This window comes from Sclerotinia sclerotiorum, genomic scaffold, assembly GCF_000146945.2.
Source record: "Sclerotinia sclerotiorum 1980 UF-70 scaffold_11 genomic scaffold, whole genome shotgun sequence".
Classification (NCBI taxonomy): domain Eukaryota; kingdom Fungi; phylum Ascomycota; class Leotiomycetes; order Helotiales; family Sclerotiniaceae; genus Sclerotinia; species Sclerotinia sclerotiorum.
The window spans coordinates 598391-625260 of NW_001820825.1; the positions used below are offsets into that span (position 1 = coordinate 598391).

Here is a 26870-nt window from a genome sequence, read left to right on the forward strand (position 1 = left end):
TGGGATGCGAAGACTCAACACCTGTACGCGGTGCATCCTACGAACCTCCAGCTCTCTTATGAGAGTCTGCAGAGCTAAGTTTGAGTTATTTGATGGAGTCGTGGTAATTGGAAGAGGAAGAGGCGCCCGATCACGACGTTTTTACCCGTTTGCGGTTTTTTGACAGTTGCATTATCGAAATGCGCTCTCTACAACACTACCTTTATTACGAAACAGAGGACAACACCATCATCTACGACAATACGCCACGAAATCATCTCACTTCTTAAAAGTGAGACTCCTCTGGAACATATAGTACAACTCGACATCTTTGACGCGTATATGTTATATACTGTATACCTCTCATGATCGACACGACTGAAACGACAACAATTTATATACCTTCCATACAGGAACACCGGAGGAGTACTGTTGAAGGACCTGAGCTGATGACGAAACTTACTCTGCTCTCATTCAGCGGAGGTATGCTACTTACGGAATCGGGACACCTGTACAAGCCACTACCTATGCATACTATAGTTACGCTATATAAGGATTGGTGCTCCTTCATAAGCTTTCTATTGGCAGGATGATCAGAATGAGGACGAGGCAATCCTGACGGTGGGCGATTACAGTACGTTCTGGTATATAAGGAGTAATTGGATTGATGGTATCGGGAAGGGGATCAGGGATGAAGGGTTTTCGAGTACAATGTTTTAATAGTATGAGGGGAAGGGAGAGAGATCAAGAGCCAGTGATCTAGTGGACGAGGATGACCACAATTACAACTCCAAAAGGCCTACCGGCCCAAACCCCCCCTGCGAAGGCAATCATGTAAACCCTGCCCTAGCCCCCTTTAAATTGTATATAAATACTCCCCCTAGCTAGCTAGTAAACCACTCAGAGGCTTCTCCTCTGAGCGTCATTTGTCCCAAAACTGGAATAGATGGCTAAGGTTATCACGCGCCAAGGCGCGTGGGCCTACGGCCTATGACGATAAACACAATCAATCAATCAATCGCTACTCTTGTTTTCCTTCTTCTTTTCTCCTTAGTTTAGTATTTTCTAATACAAGATACTTTACCCAGTATTCTTGAGTGTGACAGAGAAGCTCTCTGTAGGAGAGCTTCGCACTTCCGTAGAACTTAGATAATGAGCGATTCATATACAAGACCAATATAGCCTCAGTTCTGCCCTATCAGCTTCCCACTATTCCCTGTGTAAGGTCATTCCTTTTAACAAATAATGCGATTTGTTACTAATAGTAGAGTATACTAAATAATTGATTTTGAGTATAAAGCTTTATACAAAGGAAATTTATTATAATTATATAGACTTTTGTATTATATATTTTATCGCTTTTCATTATATTCTATTGCTTGTAATTGAGTGATTCTAGATGGGACAATATTGGGTTATGTAACAATGAGCTTAATCATCTGAATAGCTGTTAGGATTGATTGTAACAATACATAATATAGTTTATTATCATATAGGCCATATCATTATGTGGGCCATTTTTCTGTTACGACCAATCCTAATAGTTACTTAGGTGATTAAGCTTATGATTATATAACCCAATATTGTCCTATCTAGAATCACTTAACTACAAGCAATAAGATATAATAGAAGATAATAGAATGTATAATATAAAGGTCTATATAATCAAGATAAATTTCCTTTATATAAAGCTTGATATTCAAGATCAACCATTTAGTATACTCTACTATTAATTACGAATTGTATTGTCATTACTTAAGTCCCTGCTTGACGTCTAGTTATAAACCACCCCGAGAGCCTAGAGCACTTCCACGTGATCTAGACGGCAAACCTCGTAACATCTATTACATCTCAATCTATCCTCAAATTATCAACTCATACAACAATATATAATAAACCTTCATTCGTCTCATCATTGAATACATTCATTTCATCCATCAACCAATCAATCACCATACGCCAAGCAATGCCCGCTCATTCGCTCATTCGCTCATCAATTATAGCCAATCCACAAACAAGCAAATAAACAAACATTAGAAAGGAAGAAAGAAAATCTCTATCCCAGCATATAAATAGAAAACTTATATGCCAGCTCTTCTGCCAACACCACAAGCTCTTTTCCCATCTTCCCCAAAATATATGCATTCATCCACCTCCTTCATCACTCGTCAAATTAGTATGTCCAGCATCTGGATTAACTTCCATTTCTGTCAACCTCAAGGGCTTCTCCCACATCCTTCACGAAAATGCGCTCTGCCCCCACAAGTTTCCAAAATCCCACTCCGATCCAATAATTCCCAAATAGGGGTTCCTTCCTGAGGAGCACGGGAAAAGAATACTCTAACACCTCTATTTCTATAACCTCTTACGATTTCTTCTAAAACCTGTGTACCTGAACCATCAAGTCCGGTAACACCGTGAATATCGAAAATAACATTCCTGTTGTGTTCAGGAGAACGAACGCGGGGTAGTGCAGGGTGAGCATTATTTGTGCCATATAATTCTAATCTCCTTAGCCGGTTCTTAAGATCACCAGTGTTGGCAAATGTGAGAGGTTCGGGAATTTTAACAATAAGACAGCCTTCGATGAACTCCAATTTCTCAGGGTTATCCTCCGCGTTCTCGAAGCGATTGGTACCGGGGATCCGACCTAGAATTTGGATACGAGGGCGAGTAGAGTGTTTGATGACCGAGAGAAGGGAGAGACCAACTCCGACGGCCATACCTAGGGTAAGAGAGTAAAATATGGTGGAGGCAAAGATAATGAACATGAGGCCTAGTTCAGTATATCCACGAATTCGAATAAAAAATGCTATATCGTGGGGAGCTTCCTCAATTAGAGAATAGGCGACTACCGTAATCATTGAGGAGAGAACCGCTTTCTAGTAGGTAATTAGCATAAGAAACTCTGCAGGGATCTCAAGAGGGGCATACCGGAAGATAATAGAAGGCAGGTAAGAGGAACAAAATGCAGATAACGGTTAACAAACTCAAGAAAATGCTACTCATAGGAGTTTTCCCCCCAGTGCTAGCATTGACTTTACTTCTTCCATACCCGCCAAACGCTGGGACTGCTTGAAAGCAACCACCAACCAAATTTGCAACCCCAAGTGCAACCAATTCTCGATTCGGACTTAGTTGTATTCCTTGGATCATGTCTTTCCCTTCTGCACCACCAAGACTCTTCGCCGCCACAGATGACTCGAAAAAGCCAAGGAGTGCAATCAAAAATGACGTCCCCATAGCTTCCCGAACATGCTTCATGTGAGATAACTGAAATGGCCATCTGAAAGTAAATGGGGCACCCCCTGTCGATTTCACCTCGCCGAGGATCTCTAGGCCAAGACTTTCCCAATCAAATTTCCAGGCTAGAATGGCTGAAATAACCACAACCAGGAATCTATCGGGTATATATGCAACATTTGGGAATCGAGGTTGTAGGCGCTTTTTTAACTCTCTGAAAGCGGGTCAGTGGTCAGCTAAAGTTAGACAACTTTTGGACATACCTGAAGATCATGATTATAATGAAACTGACTCCGGCGACAATACAGGTAAGCTTATGCGCTTGACCAGCATTTCGAAACAAAAATCCTAACTTGTCAACACTACTGCCATGAGCGACACCTCCCATTTCATCCGCCAACCCTGCCAATCCCATCTCCGGTATTAATTGATCGACCATAATGACAAAACCAACCGCAGAAATAAATCCGCGTAGGAATGGTCTGCTCAACACACTATCCAGAAATCCCAAACGAGTTAAACCAGCAATTAAAATAACTGCTCCTGCCATACCGGTGACAATTCCAGCCACTCTCGCGTGCATTAAATCATCTTCTTCTGCTCCGTGTCCTACATCAACACTAGATTTTACGACTGTGCCAACTAATAGACTTCCTGCGGCCTCTGGTCCTACAACCATTTGCGGACAGCTTCCAAGGATAGCGTATATAAGTGGATTAAAAACAAAGGAGTAGAGACCATTGATCGGAGGAACATGTGCGAGATTCGCCGCATAGGAGAGGGCCATAGGTAGATAGAACGAAGCCATTGTAATAGCAGCTATTAAGTCGCCTCGAAGATGTACCCATCTGTATTGTCGGATCCAGGTGAAAAAAGGTACGTAGTAATTTATGTACCTGTTGCGCAACAAATGTTAGCAAAACTCCATACGTCAACCTGAAAATATGGCAATATTGAAGTAAAACATACATCCCAGTAGTGTTGGTAATTCCATGTTGTTCCGCGAGCCAAGTTGTCGTGCTCATCCTCTTTGGCTTTGCTACCGAACCATTCCTCACTCCTAAGCCTTTGAGTAAACCCCCAATCACCCCGTCACTAGCCTCTCCATTACCATCTGGAGATATTGGCGCAGAACCTCCAAAGCTCCTCACACTGTCCGCACGACTTTCCAGCCTCGGGCTAAAGGTTCCATGATTGCAAGGTCCGGGATGCGCGGCATTACCAATCATTTCAAGAGGCTTCCTCAGTAACGCAGTCGTCTCATCTGTAATCTTTCCCCCAAATCCAGTTTGTCCATGTGCGTGACCGTCTAATTCATCAATTATACTGTCAGAGGTATCTGAGCGAGTAGGATGCGCATGCGGTAAAGGCTGTTCGTTGTGATTCCTCGAGTTCTCATCGCGCCCGTCATCTGTGCCGTCCTCTTCAAAATGTCTTGTCGCCTCGGGACTCGTAGCAATGGTATAGGATTCCCTCAGTCCGCTGGGATGTGTCGGTGTGAATTGCGAAATGGATTGACTTCTTAAACTTGGAGTTCTAGAATTCGGACGTAAAGGCGGAGAACCCGGTGGTCGTGAGGCCGTCATGATTAATTTAGGGCTTGTATAAACTACCCTTGAAAATACTTTTGTTTACATCAATGTGTTAGAATGAAGTAATGTTTTAATGTTTTAATATTATTTTTGGGCGGGAATTTTGGGGAATGAGGGAGGATTTGTCTGTTGGAGATATTTATGTGGGGATTTTGAAATGAATGAACCATTCAGAGGGGCAAGATTGATAATTGTGGATTTCATTCTTGTGATAACATCGAAATGCCGATTTAATACCGTTGAGATTTTCATTTGTAATTCTTTCGTCTTCAAGTACACAGACAAAGACACAATTAGGTAATTTATACGATCCGTATATAAGCAGATGAGGAAGTTCAAGGATATAGGATATACTTTGTGCCAGCGAGAGAACCGCTAATGTCGAAGGATGAACCTTTCAGTATACAGTCCCGGTGGCCTGGATTATATCTTTTACATTTATTGCGTTTCTAAATGTCTACTCGAGTTGCGTTCGCATCCTCATCTCAAATCTCCATCTATGATGAGGCATTTTCTCTCATGATATATATATCTATATCTATATATCGCTCATTCCATCTTATTTGGTACTTGGCATCTTCGTCACAGCACATTCCTGTGTTGCCTCATTTGCGCCATGTCTAATCAGAGCAGCTGCCTCTGCTGTGTCACGGTCGGTCAGCATTAGAGTGAATGGATTTATCATGTGGAATATCAAACTGTATTTGCAGCTTTCGAAATCACAAACTAAGTGGAAGTATTTTCCACTATTCGCGCGATAGTTCGCAGGTTGAATTTGTGCGGAAAGCATCCCAAAAAACCAAGAGGAAATCAATATACTCGAGTTTGGATGGGTGACAGTTGGGTACTCTTGGTAAATTTCATCAATGACTCATAAGAGGTAATGTAGGTAGGTCTACAGTATATGCTCCAAGATGCTTTTCCCGTAGCACAAACAAGCCTTTTCCTTCAAACCTCCTACACTGTACCACGCATGGCAAATCGACGATGTTTCCTTTTTAATATTCGAATTTTACACACTTTTGAGATCTTCCCTGACTCTGAAACTTGCAAATTTTCTTTTTTTGGGAGTGGCGAAAGTCGATAGATGCATTATGGACCATAGCCTCATACTTGCCATTCATTTTCTGCCTTTCCTGAGCTTTCATGTGCCAACCAGTCCAAATAGTCCAAATAGCAGGCATTTCATGCCTTGACTTTTACTCTACAAAGGTTCGACATCATTCACTTTCCATTGGGATTGGATCTAAGTCTATTCATCTAGCTCCGTCATTCCATTCTGAAAAGAAGAGACTAATAACATCGATCTCTTATGGAAAGATCTTGAGGAAGGAATAGCAAAGCTGCGCTCAACATACAAAGTATCTGTATGGATAACGTAGATGAGACAGTCTCGTATATATCATTCAGCGGGATCTGTCCAACAGCTTTAGTGGATATAGCTTGATACAAAACGGCATTTGGAAATTTGACGGCTTCGTCACAGACGCGCTGTTACCAGGGACTGGATGTCCATTACTCCGAGTGTTTGGAACTTGTAAAAGGCATAGACGGGCCACAGACGTCTATAACAGGGAATATGGTTAGTGGGATTTGTGTTTGTTGGCAACTTGTCAACTTTCCATGATTTGCACGACCCGTATAAAAACTTAGAACGGGCCAGCAAGAACTTCCAAATGATTGGAAATCCTAAACGTGCCTCGCCGTCTATATTGCGCCACAATCATTCCTTAATACATCAACACACTGTTACTTTCGTTTCGTATCTTGTCTTCTTTGGGCCCCATTTCACGGTGGCAATCAAGAACTGAACACATAACCACCATCCAAAAATTTTAAGAAGAGAAGTTCTCGCTCTTTTTATCCCATCTACTTCACCTTGACAACGAGATATGCATAAAAAGTTCTTTCTAGGTCCATCATGTCAGAGCTTAGGCTCCGGAATAGTCATGCATGATTTATCCCAGACTGCAGTCTCTGACCACATAAAATCCGTTTCCATCCCGTAAGTGAAAGCAAACAAGTCCATTGGCCATTTCCATTAGAACTGCTATGGGGCAGTATGTCTGCAGTACTCGAATCACTTGGATTATCATTCAAAATAAGAATGCAATGTCTTGACATCTCTATCCTCAAATGTAAATTCTAGATGGCTTCCCAGTAATTTGATAATACCCTCTCTAGATACTATTAACTAGAGATGACCCCACCGGTGCCCTTGAATACGGAGGGTAAAAGTATGTTAGATAAAGTAAGTTCCATAGCTCATACCCAAGAAATAAATTTGTTCTTTAGAACTCGATTTATCTAACTTTTGTAATCCTCACGGGGACATCGATGCGCAATATTTTACTTACATCTTACTCGGCACCCACAAGGGTTTCTTCTTTTGCGCAAACGCCTCTAATCCAATTTTCATATTCTCACCCTCAAACAATTGCTGATCATATCTCTGTGCAACAATTTGTGTAGCCCTTTCCACACTCCCCGTCTCCCACGCTTCTCTCAATCCTGCCCTTGACACAATAACAGCATCTGGATTTAAAGCTACGATCTTCTCTGCCATCTCCACACTCTCCTTCAGTAACGTTTCTGGTGATTGCGTAATTTTATTGATTAGATTATATGAGAGTGCTTCTTTGGCACTTAGCCTTCGATTAGTCAATGCAATTTCCGTAGCGATCTGAAGTCCACAATTGCGCACTAAGCGCGGAAGACCACCAGCTGCAGCATATAATCCTACAGCTGCCTCAGGAAGGCCAAATGTTGCCAACGGTGAAGCAACAACCAAATCACTAGCATCTATTAGCTTCACACCTTCCCATAACAAAAAAAAAAGTAGCATTACCAATTTAAACATATTTCAAAACCCCCACCCAGCGCAAACCCATTCACAGCCGCAATGATCGGCTTTTTCCCCGCACGTCTACTAATGCCACAGAATCCACTCGTGGGATGCTTAGTTGTTGGCATGGGTGGAGGATCGGCTTTGACTTTCGCTTGTTCGATTAGATCTTGGCCGGCGCAAAATGCTTTTTCTCCTGCTCCGGTAATGATCGCAACGCGTAGTTCGGGAGAATTGTCGAACCATTTGAGAATCGCATCGGCTTCCCAATGGGCAAAGCTGGGAATAGAATTCATGGCTTTGGGACGATTGATTGTAATGAGTAGGATTTGGGGCGTTGGGTAGCTGAGGAGGAAAGAGGTAGATTCGGGGGGTGCGGTTGAGGATGGCATTTTGGCTGTGGAGGAAGTTGTTATGGTTGGTTGTGTACGAAGTATGGGACTGTGAGCTTCAGTGAAACTTTTTTTTAGGTTTGAGATGGAGGAGGTAATGGTGAAGATGGAGTTATATTAAAAAGGGGAGTGATAGTATGGGGAACGGGTAAAGCCCACCCCGCAATGAAGATTATACCCGAGCCGAGGCTTAGTCTGTCCGGGGCGTGCACGTGATTTGTGGACGACTTACAAGTTGCTGGAAGAAACGGAGCATTGCTGTCCTTGATTTAACGGCATGTTCATAAGTCTCTGCTTTACTCTACATCTAGCCATAATACTAGGTTCTTAGAAGAGACATATTGCATCCGCCCAACTGGGATTTCCGTGAAGTCCATCGGGAGATGTCACGCGGGTTGCGGAATAGCTAGTCGAAGAAACTCACCGGGACCTAACCATGAACATAGAATGTTTCAATGATCTCATCTTTTTTCCCTGTCTTCAATGGGTCAAAAATCTTACAATTGATATTGTAAACAATCATAGTATATGCCGATTTAGGAAGTGATGATTTGATGTAGACAGTGGTAATGAGGTAAGCCACCCCTCTAGAACTATGGTGTAAGCGATGCTAGCGTCGAGTATCTAATGTGCTGAGTTCGATGGTTCAACAATCAAGACTTCATTTTATGGAGGATCTCTGGGCCATAAAATATATGGGATATCCATTAAGGCAATCTCAGTTGTTCATCGAGTGACAGTATTTGGCGGTAGCATTGAGCCATGCAGTGCACATACTCGGGTAACTAGAATATCCTTGTCTAAACACAGCTATTTCTATCATTAATTAGACTCGTTTAGAATACTAATTTTTGTATGCTCGTCCCATTATTTTCTTTATTGATTGTTTCCAAGCATCAAACGGCAATACCACGCAAGGTAGCCGGGATTCTTACCATCTCATGCGAAACGTACGAAACTTATCTAACCCCAAGTTCCTTTTGGTGGTCCAAAAGTCTCCCCAGCAGCGACCTTCCTCTGCACAGCCGTCTCCAGATAATCCATCGTACTCGCCGGTGCCCTATTACCCCACCACTATCAACCATCGTTAGCCCTTCATTCCAATCCATCCCCAAAGAACAAAGATAAACTCACATTCGGAAACCCCGTCCCCGTCAAATTCAACGCCGCAATAATAACAATCGTACAAATCGCCAACCCAGCATCCAATCCCGCGCTCGTAATATAATTAAAACGCATCCACCACCCTCTCCAACGATTCTTAATATATTTCTGGAAAATAAATCCATACAAACACCAACTCAAATAATTAAGCGGAGTAGCAGGTGGTAATTCAGACATACCGCCGAAGAAGATCGGGGCGCTGAAATATCGAACCTTGGATTTGGGGAATGCGCGTGCGAGGAAATATACGAGGAAGGGAAGGAGTGCACCTGCCAGCCAGAAATATTGGAGAGATCCATAGATGGCTCCACTACCGAAAATGCGCTGAGGTCCAATTAATCCGAATATTACACTGGCGTTGAAGAAGACTCGAGGGCCGGGACAGGTGAAGTTGTTTTTTTGGCTACTGGTACATATGCCATCAATATGACCTAATGCCCACTCCAAGACCGCTAGCTGGACGAAACAACTCCAAACCGTGGCAGCTAGTTGACCCCAAAAGACTGGCCTTTGAGGAATCTTAAGGTAATGAGCGAGTTTCAAATCGGATAGAAAAGCATGTGCTTGGTTCATAGTAATGTATCCGTAAGTTTTAAATAACATGAGAGCGACAGGACGACCAGGAAGCATATATCCTACTATGTATTCTGTGAACACATTGAGACCAAGATGAACATTGGTGGTTGCGTAGATAATACCGATGGGGATAGTCCAGACGAGAGAAATTAGGAGAGCGATAATTAGTGCCCACCATGTGAGATGAGTTGGATATGCACATACGGCTGCAAGGGCCATAGCCATCATTATGAGAAAGAAGGTAATATACCACCAGCCGGGTACAGGTTTGTATTTCCGCATCATTTTTGTGTGATTATCGTCTAGACTTCCGCGTATCGCACGGGCGAGTATCCACTGACAGCCATTGCATTAGAGCCTGTGGCAAACAGGATGTGAAATTGATGAAGTGTGTGTACTTACGATTTCTTGGCCATGAAACAAAATAGTATGAAATATCACTGCAGAAATAGCTGCAAAGGATAAACCATAGCAAAGGCTGAACGTGGTTGAAAGAAACAAGGGTGAGTATTCCTATGATGAAATTAGTATCCGCTTACCTCTAGTCATTAAGCGAGAGAATACATACCTTATACTTCTCAATATCGAGCGTATATTCTGGGGTTAGAATCTTGGTAACATTATAATGTTTTGCAGTATTATCATAACTATTTGAGTCGGAGATAGGTAACCATTTAGCATACCAATGACCCGAGAAGTGAATTCCAGCCGTCACAATCATGAACCAAAAAACAGTACCGATGGCTGTGTTAGCAATGGCAAACCAAGGTGGAATGAGTGGAGACTGTAGATTATAGCCTATAAGTAGTCAGTAGTCAAGCCATCGACGGCTCCTACGGAGTTCGAGAGATTACAACTTACCAGTAATTTGAGTCCAATCAAAGGTAATAGGAATAAGAGAAATACCCGTCCATCCACCAAAGACCTGGTTAACAATAACATTATTCGGTCGAATCCAGGTAGTAAAAGCAAATACACTCAAGAATTTTGCTATGTAGCCAGGAAACCAATACCAGACAAAGGATCCAACAAAAACATAGAGGAAATATCTATATCTAGCTATAGACCAACCATTTGACTTCGCAGGATCGGTCTTACTATGGTCATGCAAGGCATAAATGAAAGAAGTATTAACGAGTGTTTGCGGCCAGATCATAGAAGCCGGGTCGACGAGGAATTTCCGCATCATGCCTGCGATTCCAAATCCAATGCATTGTGTGGTGAGCGCAAGCAGGATATTGAAACCCCAGCCAAAGTTCTGTCCGTAGAATCCTCTTTGCGCGGTAAGTGTGTCGGTGAAATATGCTACTCCCTGTCCGAAGGCAGCATTTGCCATGATTACTATAAGACCATGTTCCTTCATGTTGAATTTTCCGGGGCTGAGGTTCCATTTTACTCCAAATGTGTTATAGGTTCGATCTGGGAATATCATAGTCCAGCCTACTCCGAGAGGGTATGCCACCATTTGAACGACGATGGATGTAATTGTTAATGAAGGAGCTCGAAGCGAGAAGAGAGAGTTTAGACCGGATGCAATAGTGCAGAGCAAGAGCCCGATTGCCCATGCTCGAATTGTGTTAGATGGGAGATCTTCGTCATAATTTCTGACCGCTGCACGAACCTGTGCTTGGTTTAGATGGTATATAACACAAGAACCACATATTGGCCTACCTCAGGGTACGGTGAGTTCTCAAACACTTCATCATAAACCCTTCCCTCTGCATTTGCATCTCGGCTATTGACAGCATCATCAATTTCTTCCAATTGGTCGTGGCCCAAATTTGGATCCCATCGATGAAGTTGCTCGAATGCTGCTAATTTGCGATTTGCTTCTGCCTCTTGAATATCACGAGCAGTTGATGTTGCGACATCCTTCTCTTCCACCTTTTCAATAGTATCAGATCGATTGTGTGATGTCACGATGGAATCGTTAGCGGAAGGAATGCTTTCTGAATCGAGGGCAGGATCCCGAGCTCGAAATCTTTTGAAGGCTCCAGACATTATGATTTACCTGACGAATACACATGAAGAGAGAAAGATAGAATTGAGAGGTAGGAAATATCTCGACTTAAAATGGAAGGGTATTTAACGGGGCCATATCTAGCCTATGAAAGCTTCCGATAAGCTAAACCAGAAAACAGACCTCGTCCTCTGAGGTTCAAGATAACAAGTGATAACATAGCATCGCGAGAAACAATGCAAATAGATGTTCAGATCTTCAAATATCCAAACAAAAACAACAGAACCCCGCTACAATAGTCTATTATAGGCAGGTCCTTAAAGATTTATGCCGCTACGGATAAAAAAGTGACAACTGCCGTAGCACACTTGCAATGTAGTGCAGATGTTGTGCATGGTCCTTGACCAATTAAAAACGAAATAACCGCATATCGAACGTAACCCCGCATGTTTGACCAGCTGGACGATAAGAGCTGCTTCCTATCAAGAAGCTCTTATCTTGAAAAGATTATTTGGAGGCAAAAGATATTACTGACGTATGTGTAAGAAACCCAAAGTGTTTCTAAGCTTGTCCTCGACAAATTGTGTTTTGACATGATCTAGCACGATATGATATCCGGACACGACTAACCTGGGTAATACGTGGTAATAAAAATGCCCACAAATCATCTACAAGTAGAAGTTTGGCACAATCGCACAATCATGCATTAAGAGAGACTGTCTCTTCACCAGTGCCGGGCAACCGGAACCCTACCCTGGCCAATGATCTGATGTCCCTCAATCTCGCCCCTGAGGTATCAACCATAGAAAATTCGTAAAATCCTGCAACTATAGATCTGGTAATACTAGTTATCTACCTAGTGCTTTGAAACATCTATCAAAGAGACTTGCCGAATCATCAGCCGCCAAAATTTTACAGGTAGGTCCTGCAAAAGTTAAATGGCTGGAGGGTACAAGTGCCTCTCTATCTGCATTCTCCCGACGTGTCTGTTTAAATTTGGACATCCGCTTCCACAGCTAATCTCTCAAGATCCTTTCGCATCGTGTATCGCATATGAGAGGGTTGCGGCTTGGAAGAGAGTCGAATTCGCCATAGTTGTACTCCAATAAGAAATGAATGGTTTGAAGATGAGGCGTTGAAGTTTACCAACACTTCAACCAAGATTGAGTGGCCTCAAGCACTATTCAATAGTCGAACAGACCGCTTTCTTTTAATTCCGCATCATCGGGAAGGGTAAGTGCCTCAATGTATTTAAGTACTACTTGCTACAAACGAAACGATGGGGACGAAAGTCTCATCAAGAATCCCACGTTAATCTTGAATCTCTTCCTAGGTGTTCGATTACTCCACTGGACGATCCGTTGGCTGTTATGGTTACATTGATTCCATAATATTGATCATTTTACGACCAGATAGTAAGATCCGTTAGAGGGTTCCGCACGTGGAATAATGCTACCATGATAAGGTTATGATCAACGATGTTTCTGAAAAATCTATTAAGATCCTCATGAAAATGTCATCTTCAACGCAAAGCTCTGAGTCTGGTTGTAAGAGAAATGATTTGGCCAAGATGAACTTCTCTCTTTAAGCTTAGATCTGGTGGTGTAAGAGTATACACCAGGGCTTTGATTTTGCAGGCCGCTCAAAGATGACGGGGCTATTAGACATTGGATATTCGGCAAGTGAAAGAGCGGGAAAGTGCTTTCCGTATTTGGTGTACACATATCACGGCGATGAGCTAGGGGGTCCAGATCGATTTAAAGAGACGTCGTGATGCTGTTGGGTTGAAGGGAGCCTACATTCTACAGATTCGCATGGAGCAGACCAGAGAACCGCACCGATGATCCAACTTTAAACGATGATCCCAGGAGTTTGCGTTTCAGGATTGGGATTTGAGAGAGCAGGGCGGCGGCGACGAGAGATCCCATTTTCTATTGCGTATTCTTGAATTCATAGATGACCGACCATAAGGAATAATAAGCCTCTCAATAAATCAAATTGACTGCTTGAGGTCGACTTACGTATACTTCAGTCACAGACAATTTAGATGAGGATTATATGTGTATATTGTTGGATCGAAAAACATCTCATCGTATACGAGCTTTTATGTGTATATGGCGCGCCGGATATTGAGTGAATGCTTCGATGAGTAAAACAATTGGAGGAGCTTGAGAATGGATTCAAGTCCATTGAATTTTAGTTAGAGCCTAGCTCAGCAAGCTCCTCTCGACACCTGCGGAAAAGAAATAAACTGTAGAAATATTTGCGTCTAGGAGATAGGAACTGCAAAAGTATGTGGAAAGTTTCTGTGGGAAAGTCAAAAAGTGTGATAAGGAGCTTGAGCTTGGAGGATGAGAAATCTGGCAGTAAAGATGTGCTTATATGTCCAGTTAGAGCTGGCTGAGAATAAGTTTGCCAGAAAAGTGTCCATTGTGGGTAGCCCAGTATTTAAATCCTTCAAATCAATATTGCCTTGTTCATTATCGCACCTGACGGGCGGAACCCTGAAGTACCAGTCGTTTATGAGGTTGTTTATCCGATCAGAATTCCATTCTCCAAAATTGTATGTTCAGGAATTATTACTTTGCTCATAGACCAATAGAAAATAGACGTGGGATGTTTCAAGCGCCTCGAGATGTAGAAAAGTATATGTAATAATGGAGGTCACGGCGAACATGACTCATGAGATGAGCGAGGTGAGAGTCGTAAGCACTCCATACATCATGCATACACCTCCATAGCAGTTGTCAGAAGTGCGCGGACCTCGAAGCATGCACATACTGACTATGAGGTAAAAATCAGACTGCCTGACAAATGAGTTGGAGTATGATAGTTGAGAAGTTTTATGTTTGTACTCCTAGAAGGAAGAAATGGCTCTCGACGCAACCCAAATTGGAACATTTTCAGACGAAACTGCTTCAGACTACAGCATTCTCAAGTTAACAATCCTGTCGCTCCATTCTCTAGCGAGACCTTCTAATATCCATCTCAATCAGGGACATTGAAATGTGGCAAACAATCTGTAGTCATTATACTATAGGTCAAGAAACTATTCCGACTTTCTATGCATAAAATGTCACTTTTTACCAAGAACATATAAGACTCAACACCGTTTCAAATTTCCTTTATACGCAATTGTCGATCTATAAATCTGCTTTGCATTTGGCCCGGCAATACTTTGATCGAAACTCTGAAGTAGATGAAAAGCCCCAAAGTCCATGAAAGCTTTCTCAAGTGCTGGGGAAAAGGTACAGGAGCCTTCTATCAAAAGCTAGTCTTCTCACATGTGACGAATCGTTTGAGTAAACACGATTTCCGGCAGAAATTTTCAGTGAGGTTATTCCTTTCATTAGAGGATACGGCAAGGTGTATGGTGTCTAAAGCCTTACACCTAACTACACACTGCCAAAGGTAAAGAAAATGAGACTTATGCTAGTATTGGAGCTAAGGAAGAGGAAAGAGAGAGAAGGAAACACAAGACAGTACTGTGAAGTTTTTACTTCTCCAAACTTTGATGATCCATCAGTGTTAACCACTCACGAAAAAATGATTCTCCTTGTGAAAAATCTCGCAAATGAGATGCAATCGACAAACAATAGCTATAAAGCAGCAGCATATATATCGCCCAGTAGAGCTTTTCCCATCTTCCATCTGACCGCTGGATCAATTCCGGTAGGAACGCAAAAATATGTATAGCTTAAAATCCAACCATTCAAAAAGAAACACCATAAATTCTTCTCATAAATCAATACTGCCATTAACATAGAAATTCAACATGCAAACCCAACATGAAGGAACTTTGCCCCTCGAAACCAAGACAAAGACTCACTCAAGCTCTCTCAAATATCCATTCTCATATCTACCCCGCCATACCCATATCCATATCCATATCCACATCCATCCTCAAAATCCAAGATCCAAGATCCCAGCAATCAAATCCCAAAACATCAAGGCATCACAACACAACATCAACATCCCATTTTCAAACTCTATCCCCACCATCTCAAATTCCCAACCATCCATTTCCAAATCCCTAGCTCCAACTTTAAAATCCAAACCCGGGGATAAGCCTAACCATTCTCAATCCCCTCAAATATGTATCATCCAACCAAGAATCGAGAATATAGTGAATACTACGCCCTAAGAACTTAGAGGTCCGCAGAAAAAGATTTTGATAGTGGTGATATCATTTTGTGGAATTAGAGTTTGAGGTAATGCATTTCTGGTTACTCTTAGAGTATCGAATGGGGTTTGTAGTGGTAGCTAGCTGAATTGAGGATGAATATGGTGTTTAGGGAGGGAAGGGAAGGGAAGGGAAGAAAAGCGAAGAGAAGGGAAATGCAAGAGGAGTGAGCGAAAGATAAGAAAAGGACAGGAATGGAAAGCAAAGTATTATAGATTGATATATTGGATATAAGGTGTTGAGAGCAAGGTGAGAGGGGTAGGAAGACCACATATAGAAACATTAACCCACAAAGTTAAAAACCAGAGAAGGAAGGGAAATAAAGAGAAGAAAAAGACATTAAAGAGCATGCAAATAATATCAATCCCCTTCCCCCCATCAAAACAATCAAAGGAAAGTAAAGCGAAAACTCTATAACACTAATCCGTCAGACCTTGCTGGTGCTCTGTGAAAAGATAGCCAGGTAGTCCCCGTATATATATCCGACTACGAGTAATGGATCTCAAGAATTGATATCTTCATGCTTCATCAGTGATCACCAATCTTTCTCTTCCTATTCATACTATCATCGCGAAACCATCCATCCATTGATTTCATATTATCTAAGCATAACGATGGGAGCTAGGAGTAGAACTATTAGGTACTCGTGCATTGCGGCTGGAAAGTAAATGACACTACACTCATATATAAGGCACTAATCTCCTTGTAGTTTACCAACTAGTGGTATATGCTTTACAGTAGAGTGTCTTATACTTTTTGGCAGCACGAGTAGGTAGATAAACAGAAGTCAAGTCGCGTCTAATTTAATGCAGTTGGGTTTGTTCCCGGATGATAATGCCGATGTAATCTTATGATCTATCGGCTATTTTCAAATTTTTTTAAATCTTTATTGAATAAAACATACTAGGAGATAATCAAGAGAGAGAAAATAAAATAATAATTCTAAAAGAAAAAACATCCACCTTATAATTTTAAATAGATATATATTAATAAAGTTTACTCACCCATCTATCTACCAGTCAATGAATCTATCCATTCATTTACCCATCTTTACAAACAAAATCATTCCATTTCACCTCAATCTTTCCACCTCCAGATCCAGATCCCAGCTCTTAGATCCCAGTTCCAGATCCCAGTTCCTCCATCTACCTCGCCTTTCATCGCCTCGCCTCACCTCGCCTCGCCTCAAATAATAAATATCCAGATCGGCGATTATTTAAATCAGTTAAATCAGGAAATATACATATATATATATATAAATAATGTATATATAAAATGTATATATATATACTATTACAAATCTCAATATCAAGAATCTAAATTCTTATTTTAAGATTCCAATTAGGAATTTAAAACTTAAAATATCTATCTACTCACCTCACCTAACCTCATCTCCTCTCACCAATTTTATTTTCCGAGGACCTTAAGACTTTAAGACTTTAAAGCTTTTACAATTTTGTAATATAGACAGAGTAGGTACGAAGCTTAAGTTGAATGATTATAAATACTTATCTAGTTAATAGATGATCTGGGAAGAAGAGGTGAGGGATTAAGAATTAGAGAGAAGGGATGGAGTGAAGTCCATCCGTAAAATAAAACATTCTTATAAAAGTAAGACTATCGGACGGAGAGTATAGTGAATTATGCCGCTGGCTTTGATTGTGGTATTGATGAGAGTAGGGTAGAAGTGGGAGAGATATTTCATACAGCTTAGAGATGAAAAAGAGTATGAGTTGTTACGATCACGGATCTTACAGTAACCGATCGTGTGTTTACGAGATGCGATTCGATCAAATTAGTATGGGATTAAGGTCATGTGAGGATCTGAAGAGCACAGACTCTGTTATTTTATGATTCCCACCGATCCCACCGACTTAAATCAAGTGGGAGCGATGGGATGATGGGATAGGGAGTACGAAGATCTATGTAACTAGGAGGGATTCCCTCACTCTAGAGCTTCGTGCTCAAGATCAATCATTTAGTATACTCTACTATTAGTTACGAATTGCATTATTGTCATTACTTTAAGTCCCTGCTTGACGCCTAGTTATAAACCACCTCGAGAGCCTAGAGCACTTCCACGTGATCTAGACGGCAACCCTCGTAACAGTCCTACTTCCAGACCACCTCCTCTTTGGGCACAATTTTCCCTATCAAAAATGATGGAAGTCACTAATAATATTTATAACTCATTTATTTATAAATATAATTATCTTTTTAATAAATATGAAATTAAATAAATTATATGTATATTGTTAAAGTGAATGGTTCCTGCGTAGCACGTGCACAGGGCACTAGTCCTGTTAGGACTAGATTGAGAAGCTCTCTGTAGGAGAGCTTCGCACTTCCGTAGAACTTAGATAATGAGTGATTCATATACAAGACCAATATAGCCTCAGTTCTGCCCTATCAACTTCCCACTATTCCCTGTGTAAGGTCATTCCTTTTAACAATATTTTTTATAATAAATCCAACGATGATTTATTTATTAATTATTTAGACTTGGATTATAGATGTAGGAAAATTAAATATACTTTGATAATCAAAGGGATTTTGACTTGATTATTGACTGGTCAGTAGATAGAATAGGATAGGATATACTGTATGCATGTATGCATATATACAGGTTTGGGATGGGATGGAAATTCGAGGATATGGATGGGTGAGTGGGTTTGTTTGATGGTTGTTGTTGAATTCTGGTGGTAAGATATTTAGAAGAGAGAGACAGAGAAAGAGATGGGGGCATGGTAATGAGGAATTTAATTCGTATTATTTCAGATTTCAGATCTCACCTCTTGTACTTTTTAACTCCTCTATATTTACAGAGACGGAATATGTATGTGGTGTGCATGCATACATGCAGTTTACCTTCCCCGGGTATGTATCAAACGTGAAGACTAAAAGTGAGTCAGAATTACCTAGTATGTTGTTTGATGTAACTGCGTAACTAGTATAATAGGAATATGACGTTGGTATTTTCGGAATGTGGCAGGTGGGTGGGTGCTAGATGTATGTAGGTGGCAGGTAGATAGGATCGATCCTCTATTGAAGATATCATTATCATTATCATTATCATTATCGATAGAGATTGAGATTTCGATAAGAATAATGATGAATAAATGAATGATCCGAGAGCAAAACAATATAACACAACACGACACGTGAAATCCGTATACGGTACTAGGTCAGTCATCCTCCTTCCCTCCATTTCCTACTCTAGGAGATCTCCGAGATATTCGCGGATGTGGGTCTGTGTTGAAGAATTAAGCATCGAGTTTATACGGTTGAGGCTTGACTAAATGACTTAGTATGTAACTGAGTAAGTAGAGAATTTAAAGGGCCGACAAAAAGAAGGTTACTGAAGGAAATGAATCAAAAATGATACCTTGGCCGACCTTCCTAACACCGATCGATTTAATAGACTAGTATTCTCTAGACATCTAAGCACTGTAATTGTAACTCCTCTAACCAATCTAAACAAATTTCTGTAACGTCTCTCGTAATGATTTTATAATGTAATACTTTTAACTGGTTATTGGTCATCGTCTTTCGGTGAATTATTTGTTTGGGGAAATTCAGCTCCTTCGATGGAGAATGTGTTAGCAAATAATTCCATTTTAAATAATGGCGATGGATGGTGTTCGGGGAAATTCTCCACATCCTTCTTTTTCAGCGTGGGTATATTGGTTATAGACTTACAGTGGCTACTGGCTACTTTGTGCATTGGCTAATGATTTTGCCCATTGCATTTTATTCATAGCTTGTTATCCACTGTCTTTCCGGACCGTCATGGACTCGAGTGTTAGGACTCTGGTTTTTGAAATGGGGTTTTGGATCTTGGAGTTGTTTTAACCGGTGTTTAGGAATGAGAAGAGAGGACTACTGCTACTAGTACTAGACTGACAGTAACTTGTGTACTTACTTGTGCATTCATAATCTAGAAAGTAAACGGGCGGACTCACTTGTAATATGCGAGAGTTTACACTCAAATGTTCCCTGTTCTTTTTCGTATCGAAATGTATTTTAATTTGAGCAAGTCAAGTAATTTCCTCCAAGTGAGTGTGATCACTTCTACAACATTATGATGAAGAAAGCAGGAGGAATGTGAGGATGAAAGTGGAGAATTCTATCCGTCCTCTCATGCATGAAATAATATTTGTATTGCCATCATCAAGTTATTGGGGAATATTGAATGTAACCATACGAGGAGAAATCTCACAGAGCTGGCGGATAAGAGATCATGAGATGGATATCACTTGCAGAACTAAGCATCAAAGCTTATTAGAAATGCAAGAATGCGTTACCAAGGAAAGGCCAGTGCACGATGCAGCACGTACAAGCCATCCATCCAAGACAAGGAAAGGGAAGGAAGGGGAAACTACGGAGTACAGTGTAAGAATAATCATTCAATAATGAATTAAAAAAGAGGGTGTTATTATTATTATTATTTATTTTATTCTTTTAAAAATGGAGATTTATTTAAATCGGGGGATGAATGTATGACAGAGAAAAGAGTCTTGGGATGTGGATGGTAGATGCATAGATATATCAAGGAAAATCCTAGAAGCATTGGAAATGTTGAAGGCCGGATTGGTGATCAAGTTGTCAAGATAGATATCTGTTTTCTTTCTAGTATCCAATCTTGATTGTTAAATGCTTGAATTGATTAAAGTGCTTGACCGCTTATTCCAAACATCCTCCCCATCGGCAGATAAAGGGAGGGAGGGAGTGAGTGAGTGAATAGAATGAGTTGGTAAGTGGTGTTGGTTTGTTTCTTGATAGTTGTACTACTGGAAGGTTGAAACTTGATCTTAATACCTACCTACTAGACAGTAGATAGTGGACACTAGTCAACGGGATACTACCAAGCGTTTACAAACTACACGAACGGCAGCCGCTACAAAATTATAGATAATAAAGACAGGACATGATATATAAAGTATTACTAGGGTGCCATATTACCAGGTATAGTTAGGTAGATCTACCAGGTAGTACAGAGGAAAGAAAGGTGGGACCATGGCGAAAGAAGTTCAAAGTTCAAAGAATGTCCCAGTTTGAACTTTGATGTTCAGTAGTACTAAAGAAGAATCATCCCCCCGGAATCCAGGCCGAGAATCACCCCATATTATTACAAAACGTCTTTCAAGGGAAGGAACCCGTCAATCAATTCTTCAACTCTTTTGAGTCTCTTCCGTCTTCATACCTTCATACCTTTACCTGCCATAGGTGTTGGGTACTGGGTATTCATTCAATCATACTTATCCTCTACCATTCTACCCTCAATCTTTCATCTTCTTTTCGAATATTGATATTGTTCACATTTGGAAAGAATTAATCAAGATTCACCCACTCAACCTTTGGCTGGAGTTTAACATTACATTACTCATCAACTATCAATTGGGTCGATTCACTCCAATTCCGTTCAGTTACATCATATCGAAACCTACTACGTACATCAGTCACCTCAATTACCACCAAAACTCCCATCATTTCTACTCATTCGGCTTAATATCCCCAATTATATTCTTCTTCATTTCGCGTCACCCTATACGGAATTATTACACACGATTCAAATTACAAAATCCCAGTCATTCTTTCCGTCGCGACAATGGCCATTCCGAAGCAGCAGTATCGTCATGCGTGCTGCTAAACGATCTCAGCACCTCCCAATCTTCAAAGTCGACAGACCGATCCCGAAAAATAAAAATACAACTTAATAAAAAAAATTACATCTCTCAAGATGTCTTTACTGGGGAAATTATTCTCTGCGACGACATCTACTGCACAGACGACTTCACGCCCTTCCAACCTTCTTGATTCAAATCTGGAGGATCATTTTACCTATAACTTACTCTTCCCAGATGCCGAAGCTTTGTGTCACAAGGACCAACTCTTCCCATTCTCTTCTGGAACCGCACTTGCGCCTGCGAACGCGAATACTTTTGATATTAATGGAGAGATTGATTTGGACATGCGCGATGTGCGAGTAATTATTATGCAGGAAGCCACTTCAACGTCTGGAACTCCATACGTATTATACGATAGCCACACCCCTCCGCCAGCTTCTCCCTTTCTTGAAAGACAAAACTCGAATGGTTCTGCGTTCCCTACGAGGTCCGAAAATCGGAGATCGATGCCTCCACCACGAAAGACATCTGTAGGACAAAATTCGAGACCTGTCGTTATACAACAGGAAAGTACAACTCCTCGAGCTTTCGGCGCATTTGACCGAAGATCAGCACATAAATCACAAGCAAGTTATACAGAAACTGAGGGACAACGTTCGCTGAGGGAATACAAGGAAGAGGTTACTACTATTTCGAATTGCATATTTGGAAATTCCGAGGTTTTAGCATACAAAGGGACTGGCACAAAGGTTCACATATTGCCATCCGACTCTAGATCCTTTGTAGGACCTAGTTCTTATGCTGCGGATGGATCTTTCGGTAGATCAAGTATGCGGAGTAGTAAGTTGGCACAATCTTTCACCGTGGAAAATGGTGCAGGTCCCGCTCCGGCTCCAGCTGGTCCTTCGACAACCACACCTACGAGGGGACAAGACAGGAAAAAGGTTCTCATCACACGCATGTTTCCGGTACCCCTACCAAATGAGGAAGTCGAGCCTCAAACACCAGTGGTGGGGGAAGACAAAGATGGTTATCCATTTCCTAAAGTTACCGATAATGACACTCCACTAAAGAAGCCTCAACCAAAACAAAAGAGAACTCCTATGTATGCGGTCGGATTGATTGTCCATCTACCCGCTTCACCACCTCGTGCGCCTTCAGCACCAACTTCAAGATCTAGTTTCCGTGCATCGAGCTCATACAACGAACAAGATTCATTCCCATCATCTTTCAGCTCTACAAAACGTGCCGGTTGGACGATGCTTGGTTCTGGTTTTGGCATCGAGTCTTTGGAATCTTCGGTTTATAGTGATGTGGATGACCGGATCGACATGATCACTCAACACTGGGATATCATTACGCGGACACTTACTCATTTGCAAGCAGTTGCAACCGAATCCTTGCTGTGCCTTCTCCGACAAGCGGACATCAGTTCCCCCGGACCTCGTCGCGAGTCAAATGCTCGAGTCCCTTCAGCTAGTGTATCAGTCGCTGGAAGGAGAGTGACGGAGGACGCTAAGCCATTCAAATTACCCAAGACCAATGCAAAATTAGTTCAGCTAGGTCAAAACTGTCTGGTACCGATCCAGAAAATACATAAAGAGGTTGATGCTTCACGTCAGAGGGTGATTAGCGGTATCAAAGGTCTCCAGGTGATTACTGGGCAGGGTCGATGGGGCATATGGCGTGAAGAAGCAAGGTTGGCTGAGAGGTGGGCAGGGGGGAAGGATAAGGGATTCTTCTTCTTTAACCTTTTGACTGGATTTTTGGGTAATCACACTGAATGGTTGCAAGCCCTGGGACCTAGTTGGTATCGTCGAAGACATTACCAAAATCAGAGATCTTACAAAGATGATGATGTATCTGTACCAGCACGTACCATCATTGTATCCGATGATAAAATGGCAGCGAGACGATTGATATTTTTGCTTGCTGCTTTTCTACCCGCGAGTCAACAAATAGGATCTCGCGCTCATCGACCTAGTACGTCGATATCTTTAGGTGGATATCCACAATCTCCGCCATCTTCTATCATACCCGTCTTGAGAGAAGAATCTCTTCGCCGCAAAATCAACAAACGCTCTAGTGCTTCACGAGCCTCTCACCCGCGATCTATGAGCTTTCCGGCTCAATCTGCGCAAGCTTCACAAATCTCACAGCCTGCCAAACCTCAAACCGAACATCCTAGTGGTCTTGGAATTACAGTCCATGATGTTCAGCGTGATCGATCATCATCCGATATTTCCCAAATCAGGACCGCAAATTTGCCAATCCCTGGTAGTGATAGCGGAACTAGGAAGAGCAGCACTGCAACAACAAGGACTGCCACGCCAATCACGACAGTTCCGCATTTCTCCACTCGAGCCCCAGTCAGGGGAACTGGTCCAATCCCTAGGCCGGGAAGCAGTGGTAGTCTTGCTGCTGATGACCTGCTTCGATCTCTAAAGAGAGGTGATAGCTCAGGTCAATACAGTAACGTAAGCACTGATTCCCAAAATCAGAATTCGAGATGGGGTAGCATGCTTAGTGGTTTCTGGAGTTCGAAAAGAAGACCATCTACGACTAACACCTCGGCTACATCGATGGAAGAAGTTGAAATCAATGACCCTTACTACAGGGATATCACTTCACAGCCTCGTGTTAAATTACCCAGTACGAGTGAGAATGTCGCCGAAGTTTACCCATCAAAGTCAAAAGTTCAACAAGAACGTGACTTGAGGAAATCGGAATCTGGAAGTACTGAAACCGCCAGAGCCATTGAGCAAAAGCCAGAAAAAGGGGCCGGTGAAATTACCGAGCAGACAATTCAGATATCAGAGCGCATACCAGATCCGTCGGGAGCATATGAATCACCAGTCAAAACTTCAATCGCTGATGATGGTGCCATTGAAATTGACGTTCCCCTTCCTGACTATTTGGCTTTTGAAACGGCTGTCAGCTCACCATCAAGTAGTGGTTATCTTTCTACGCCAGGTTTAGGAAATGGACTCGAGGGTTTTGAACATTATTCTCGTGCTGGTCCTGATTCAGATACTACGATCAATGTTGGTGGCTACCTACCACGTTATCATCCGGATTTTGCTTTACAAGCAGTACCTTCGCAATCGGACCTCATTTCCGAAATCAAAGAATCCATGAGAGCAGAACCAACGCCTGTCATCACATCAACGCCTAATGCCGAAGATGGTCGTGCTGATCGATGGGTCGACGTTTCTAGTGCGTTGGTAGCTGATACTACCAACTTCACAATTACTCATATTCGCTACAGACGTCATGTGAAGCTTAAGGAGAATGCGGATCCTACAACTCCAGCTATCTCCACTTCATTAGAATCAAAGTATGGAAATGTTTACTCAGCCGTACTTCTTACACCATCTCTTGAGGTGTATGATGATCATGAAGATCAATTTATTGAAGAACAATTGGTTAGCATGGATGAAACATTGATCGAAGCTGTTGAGAGAATCATTGCTCAATCAGGACAAGCTTCTAAACAATCGTCAGCATGTTCATCCAGATCCACAAGTAGGAAACCTGTGGTTGGAAGGGAGAGATCTAACTCGGATATTAAAGTTGTACCTGGGTTTGGAGCCAATCTTGAAGTTCCAAGAAATGAGTGCAAGAAGATGGTTCTTAGTGCTCTTGAAGAAATCGTGAAGGAGGTAGCAGAGAGCCGAGAAGATGGCGATGGAGAACAGAGGTTAGAAGGGAGAGAGAAAGAAAGCTTTCTGAGGGAAGGAGTACGAAATTGGCTAGGAACCGTGGAAAGTGTGGAATAATTTCACCAACATGACGACAAGAGATCTATGGCATAACTACTTTTTTTTTTTTTTTTTTTTTTACGTTTGTACCAACAACTAAACTTACGGCCAACATCATATGGTTCTCAACGATACCCGACAGACAATGTATTACCAACAACAATATCAAACATTATACATGGAGTCTTTCTTTTTTAGAATTTTAGCGTCGGCGTTTGGAGGAAGAAATCTTGCTACGATTGGACAGGGCGGAAGCTCAATATAGCAACATTTGCTTTTTTTTTGGCTCACAATTCTTTCATGAGAGCGACTACTTGAGGTATTTACCGCGATTATACCATTTGCATTTTAGGGAGAATGGTTGGGCGGGTTATTGTACATTGGGATCAGAAATGGGACGGAATGGGACTTTCCTTAAACGGATTGGGTGGGTATACATGGATGGCTGGATGGGTATGGAATGATTTGGCTTGATTGGGAGTTTTTAATGGTCGAGGGAAAGTTTTAAGAGATGAGATGCGTTTTTGCGCGAATTCCAAAGTATGGATGAAGGGCAGTGGCGATGAGGCTGTGGCAATGACAGGGAACAGGAGAAGAGAATATTGTGGAATGAATAGAATGACTTTTAAGTCATTCTGGATACTTCGATACCCGTCTTTTGGCTTTTTCTTCTCGTGGGGTTGAAAAACTTGCTCCGGATTTTAACGATTTGCATTTGCTACTACTTGTAATGGCGCGGTGGGCTGTGCACGTGTACATTTGCATTTGCATTTGCATCTGATGATGAAGCGAATTTTCCGTCCGAGATATTACCATAGCGGATGAGTGGAGACATTTGAGAGTAGGGGTCCGCTGATCGATGTGATGATTGGAGAGGCAGGGTGGAGAGGACGTTTTAAGGGCGCGTGTCATGTGGAGTTTGAGTGGAGCGGTGATTCATTTGATGGTTGGATGGTTGGTTGACGCCATCACATGTCATGATTGGTATGCATGCATGGATGAAAAATTTACCTAGGTATGGATTTACTTTTAGAGTATTAGGTAGGTAGATTAATTGAATGAAGAATCGTTTTTTCTTTACGAGAATTTTTGCTATTTTTTTGATGTTGATTTGTTTATTTTTTAATCCGTGTGATATTTTATAAATGAGGCGGAAGACTAGAAGGTCGCTTATAGAATTGCATACAATGAGGCGTTAATTAGTGATTGGTAGGTGTATGTGTACGTGTGTTCGTGCAGCCCGGGCAGCCCGGCCCAGCCCAGCCCAGTATACTCTGTACGAAGTATAAAGTATATAGGTGCAATGGAGTATAAGGTATTCTACTCCTTGTAGAGTACGGGCCCTACGGGGGATGGAGTATAAGGTAGGTATTATATGGAGTATGGAGTAAGGAGTACGGAGTGCTTGTTTGTTTGTTTGTTTATCTGTTTGTTTGATGGATGGATGAATGGATGGATGGTGTATTTTTTATGTGAATCGGGCTTGGGGTTTGGGGATTAGGAATTGGGGTTTGGGGTTTACAGGCTAGGATCTGGTAGAGTTGGGAT

General features: G+C 41.8%; 9 protein-coding genes across 9 annotated transcripts; 4 read left to right on the forward strand and 5 right to left on the reverse strand.

Annotated features, from left to right (window-relative positions):
- Nucleotides 1-344: 344 nt before the first annotated feature.
- SS1G_08352 (hypothetical protein) lies at nucleotides 345-572 on the forward strand (the record flags this gene model as incomplete). Its single annotated transcript, XM_001590562.1, has 1 exon — nucleotides 345-572. The coding sequence occupies one exon, from the start codon at nucleotides 345-347 to the stop codon at nucleotides 570-572; it is 228 nt and encodes a 75-aa protein (XP_001590612.1).
- Nucleotides 573-2195: 1623 nt separating this feature from the next.
- On the reverse strand, nucleotides 2196-5907 carry SS1G_08353 (hypothetical protein; the record flags this gene model as incomplete). Its single annotated transcript, XM_001590563.1, has 6 exons — nucleotides 2196-2861; nucleotides 2914-3436; nucleotides 3486-4118; nucleotides 4192-4846; nucleotides 5385-5456; nucleotides 5835-5907. 6 exons carry the CDS (start codon nucleotides 5905-5907, stop codon nucleotides 2196-2198), a joined length of 2622 nt encoding a protein of 873 aa, XP_001590613.1.
- Nucleotides 5908-6906: 999 nt separating this feature from the next.
- Nucleotides 6907-8051, reverse strand: SS1G_08354 (hypothetical protein; the record flags this gene model as incomplete). The annotated part of the gene is made up of 3 exons (XM_001590564.1): nucleotides 6907-6994; nucleotides 7172-7609; nucleotides 7702-8051. 3 exons carry the CDS (start codon nucleotides 8049-8051, stop codon nucleotides 6907-6909), a joined length of 876 nt encoding a protein of 291 aa, XP_001590614.1.
- Nucleotides 8052-9014: 963 nt separating this feature from the next.
- On the reverse strand, nucleotides 9015-11792 carry SS1G_08355 (hypothetical protein; the record flags this gene model as incomplete). Its single annotated transcript, XM_001590565.1, has 6 exons — nucleotides 9015-9125; nucleotides 9186-10127; nucleotides 10194-10304; nucleotides 10360-10589; nucleotides 10653-11412; nucleotides 11463-11792. The coding sequence occupies 6 exons, from the start codon at nucleotides 11790-11792 to the stop codon at nucleotides 9015-9017; spliced, it is 2484 nt and encodes an 827-aa protein (XP_001590615.1).
- Nucleotides 11793-12450: 658 nt separating this feature from the next.
- Nucleotides 12451-13679, reverse strand: SS1G_08356 (predicted protein; the record flags this gene model as incomplete). Its single annotated transcript, XM_001590566.1, has 2 exons — nucleotides 12451-12578; nucleotides 13577-13679. The coding sequence occupies 2 exons, from the start codon at nucleotides 13677-13679 to the stop codon at nucleotides 12451-12453; spliced, it is 231 nt and encodes a 76-aa protein (XP_001590616.1).
- Nucleotides 13680-14426: 747 nt separating this feature from the next.
- Nucleotides 14427-14756, forward strand: SS1G_08357 (predicted protein; the record flags this gene model as incomplete). Its single annotated transcript, XM_001590567.1, has 2 exons — nucleotides 14427-14456; nucleotides 14613-14756. 2 exons carry the CDS (start codon nucleotides 14427-14429, stop codon nucleotides 14754-14756), a joined length of 174 nt encoding a protein of 57 aa, XP_001590617.1.
- Nucleotides 14757-20229: 5473 nt separating this feature from the next.
- On the forward strand, nucleotides 20230-20845 carry SS1G_08358 (predicted protein; the record flags this gene model as incomplete). The annotated part of the gene is made up of 3 exons (XM_001590568.1): nucleotides 20230-20326; nucleotides 20646-20666; nucleotides 20775-20845. The coding sequence occupies 3 exons, from the start codon at nucleotides 20230-20232 to the stop codon at nucleotides 20843-20845; spliced, it is 189 nt and encodes a 62-aa protein (XP_001590618.1).
- An 829-nt stretch (nucleotides 20846-21674) lies between these two features.
- On the forward strand, nucleotides 21675-25340 carry SS1G_08359 (hypothetical protein; the record flags this gene model as incomplete). Its single annotated transcript, XM_001590569.1, has 1 exon — nucleotides 21675-25340. The coding sequence occupies one exon, from the start codon at nucleotides 21675-21677 to the stop codon at nucleotides 25338-25340; it is 3666 nt and encodes a 1221-aa protein (XP_001590619.1).
- A 703-nt stretch (nucleotides 25341-26043) lies between these two features.
- Nucleotides 26044-26157, reverse strand: SS1G_08360 (predicted protein; the record flags this gene model as incomplete). Its single annotated transcript, XM_001590570.1, has 1 exon — nucleotides 26044-26157. The coding sequence occupies one exon, from the start codon at nucleotides 26155-26157 to the stop codon at nucleotides 26044-26046; it is 114 nt and encodes a 37-aa protein (XP_001590620.1).
- Nucleotides 26158-26870: the final 713 nt, after the last annotated feature.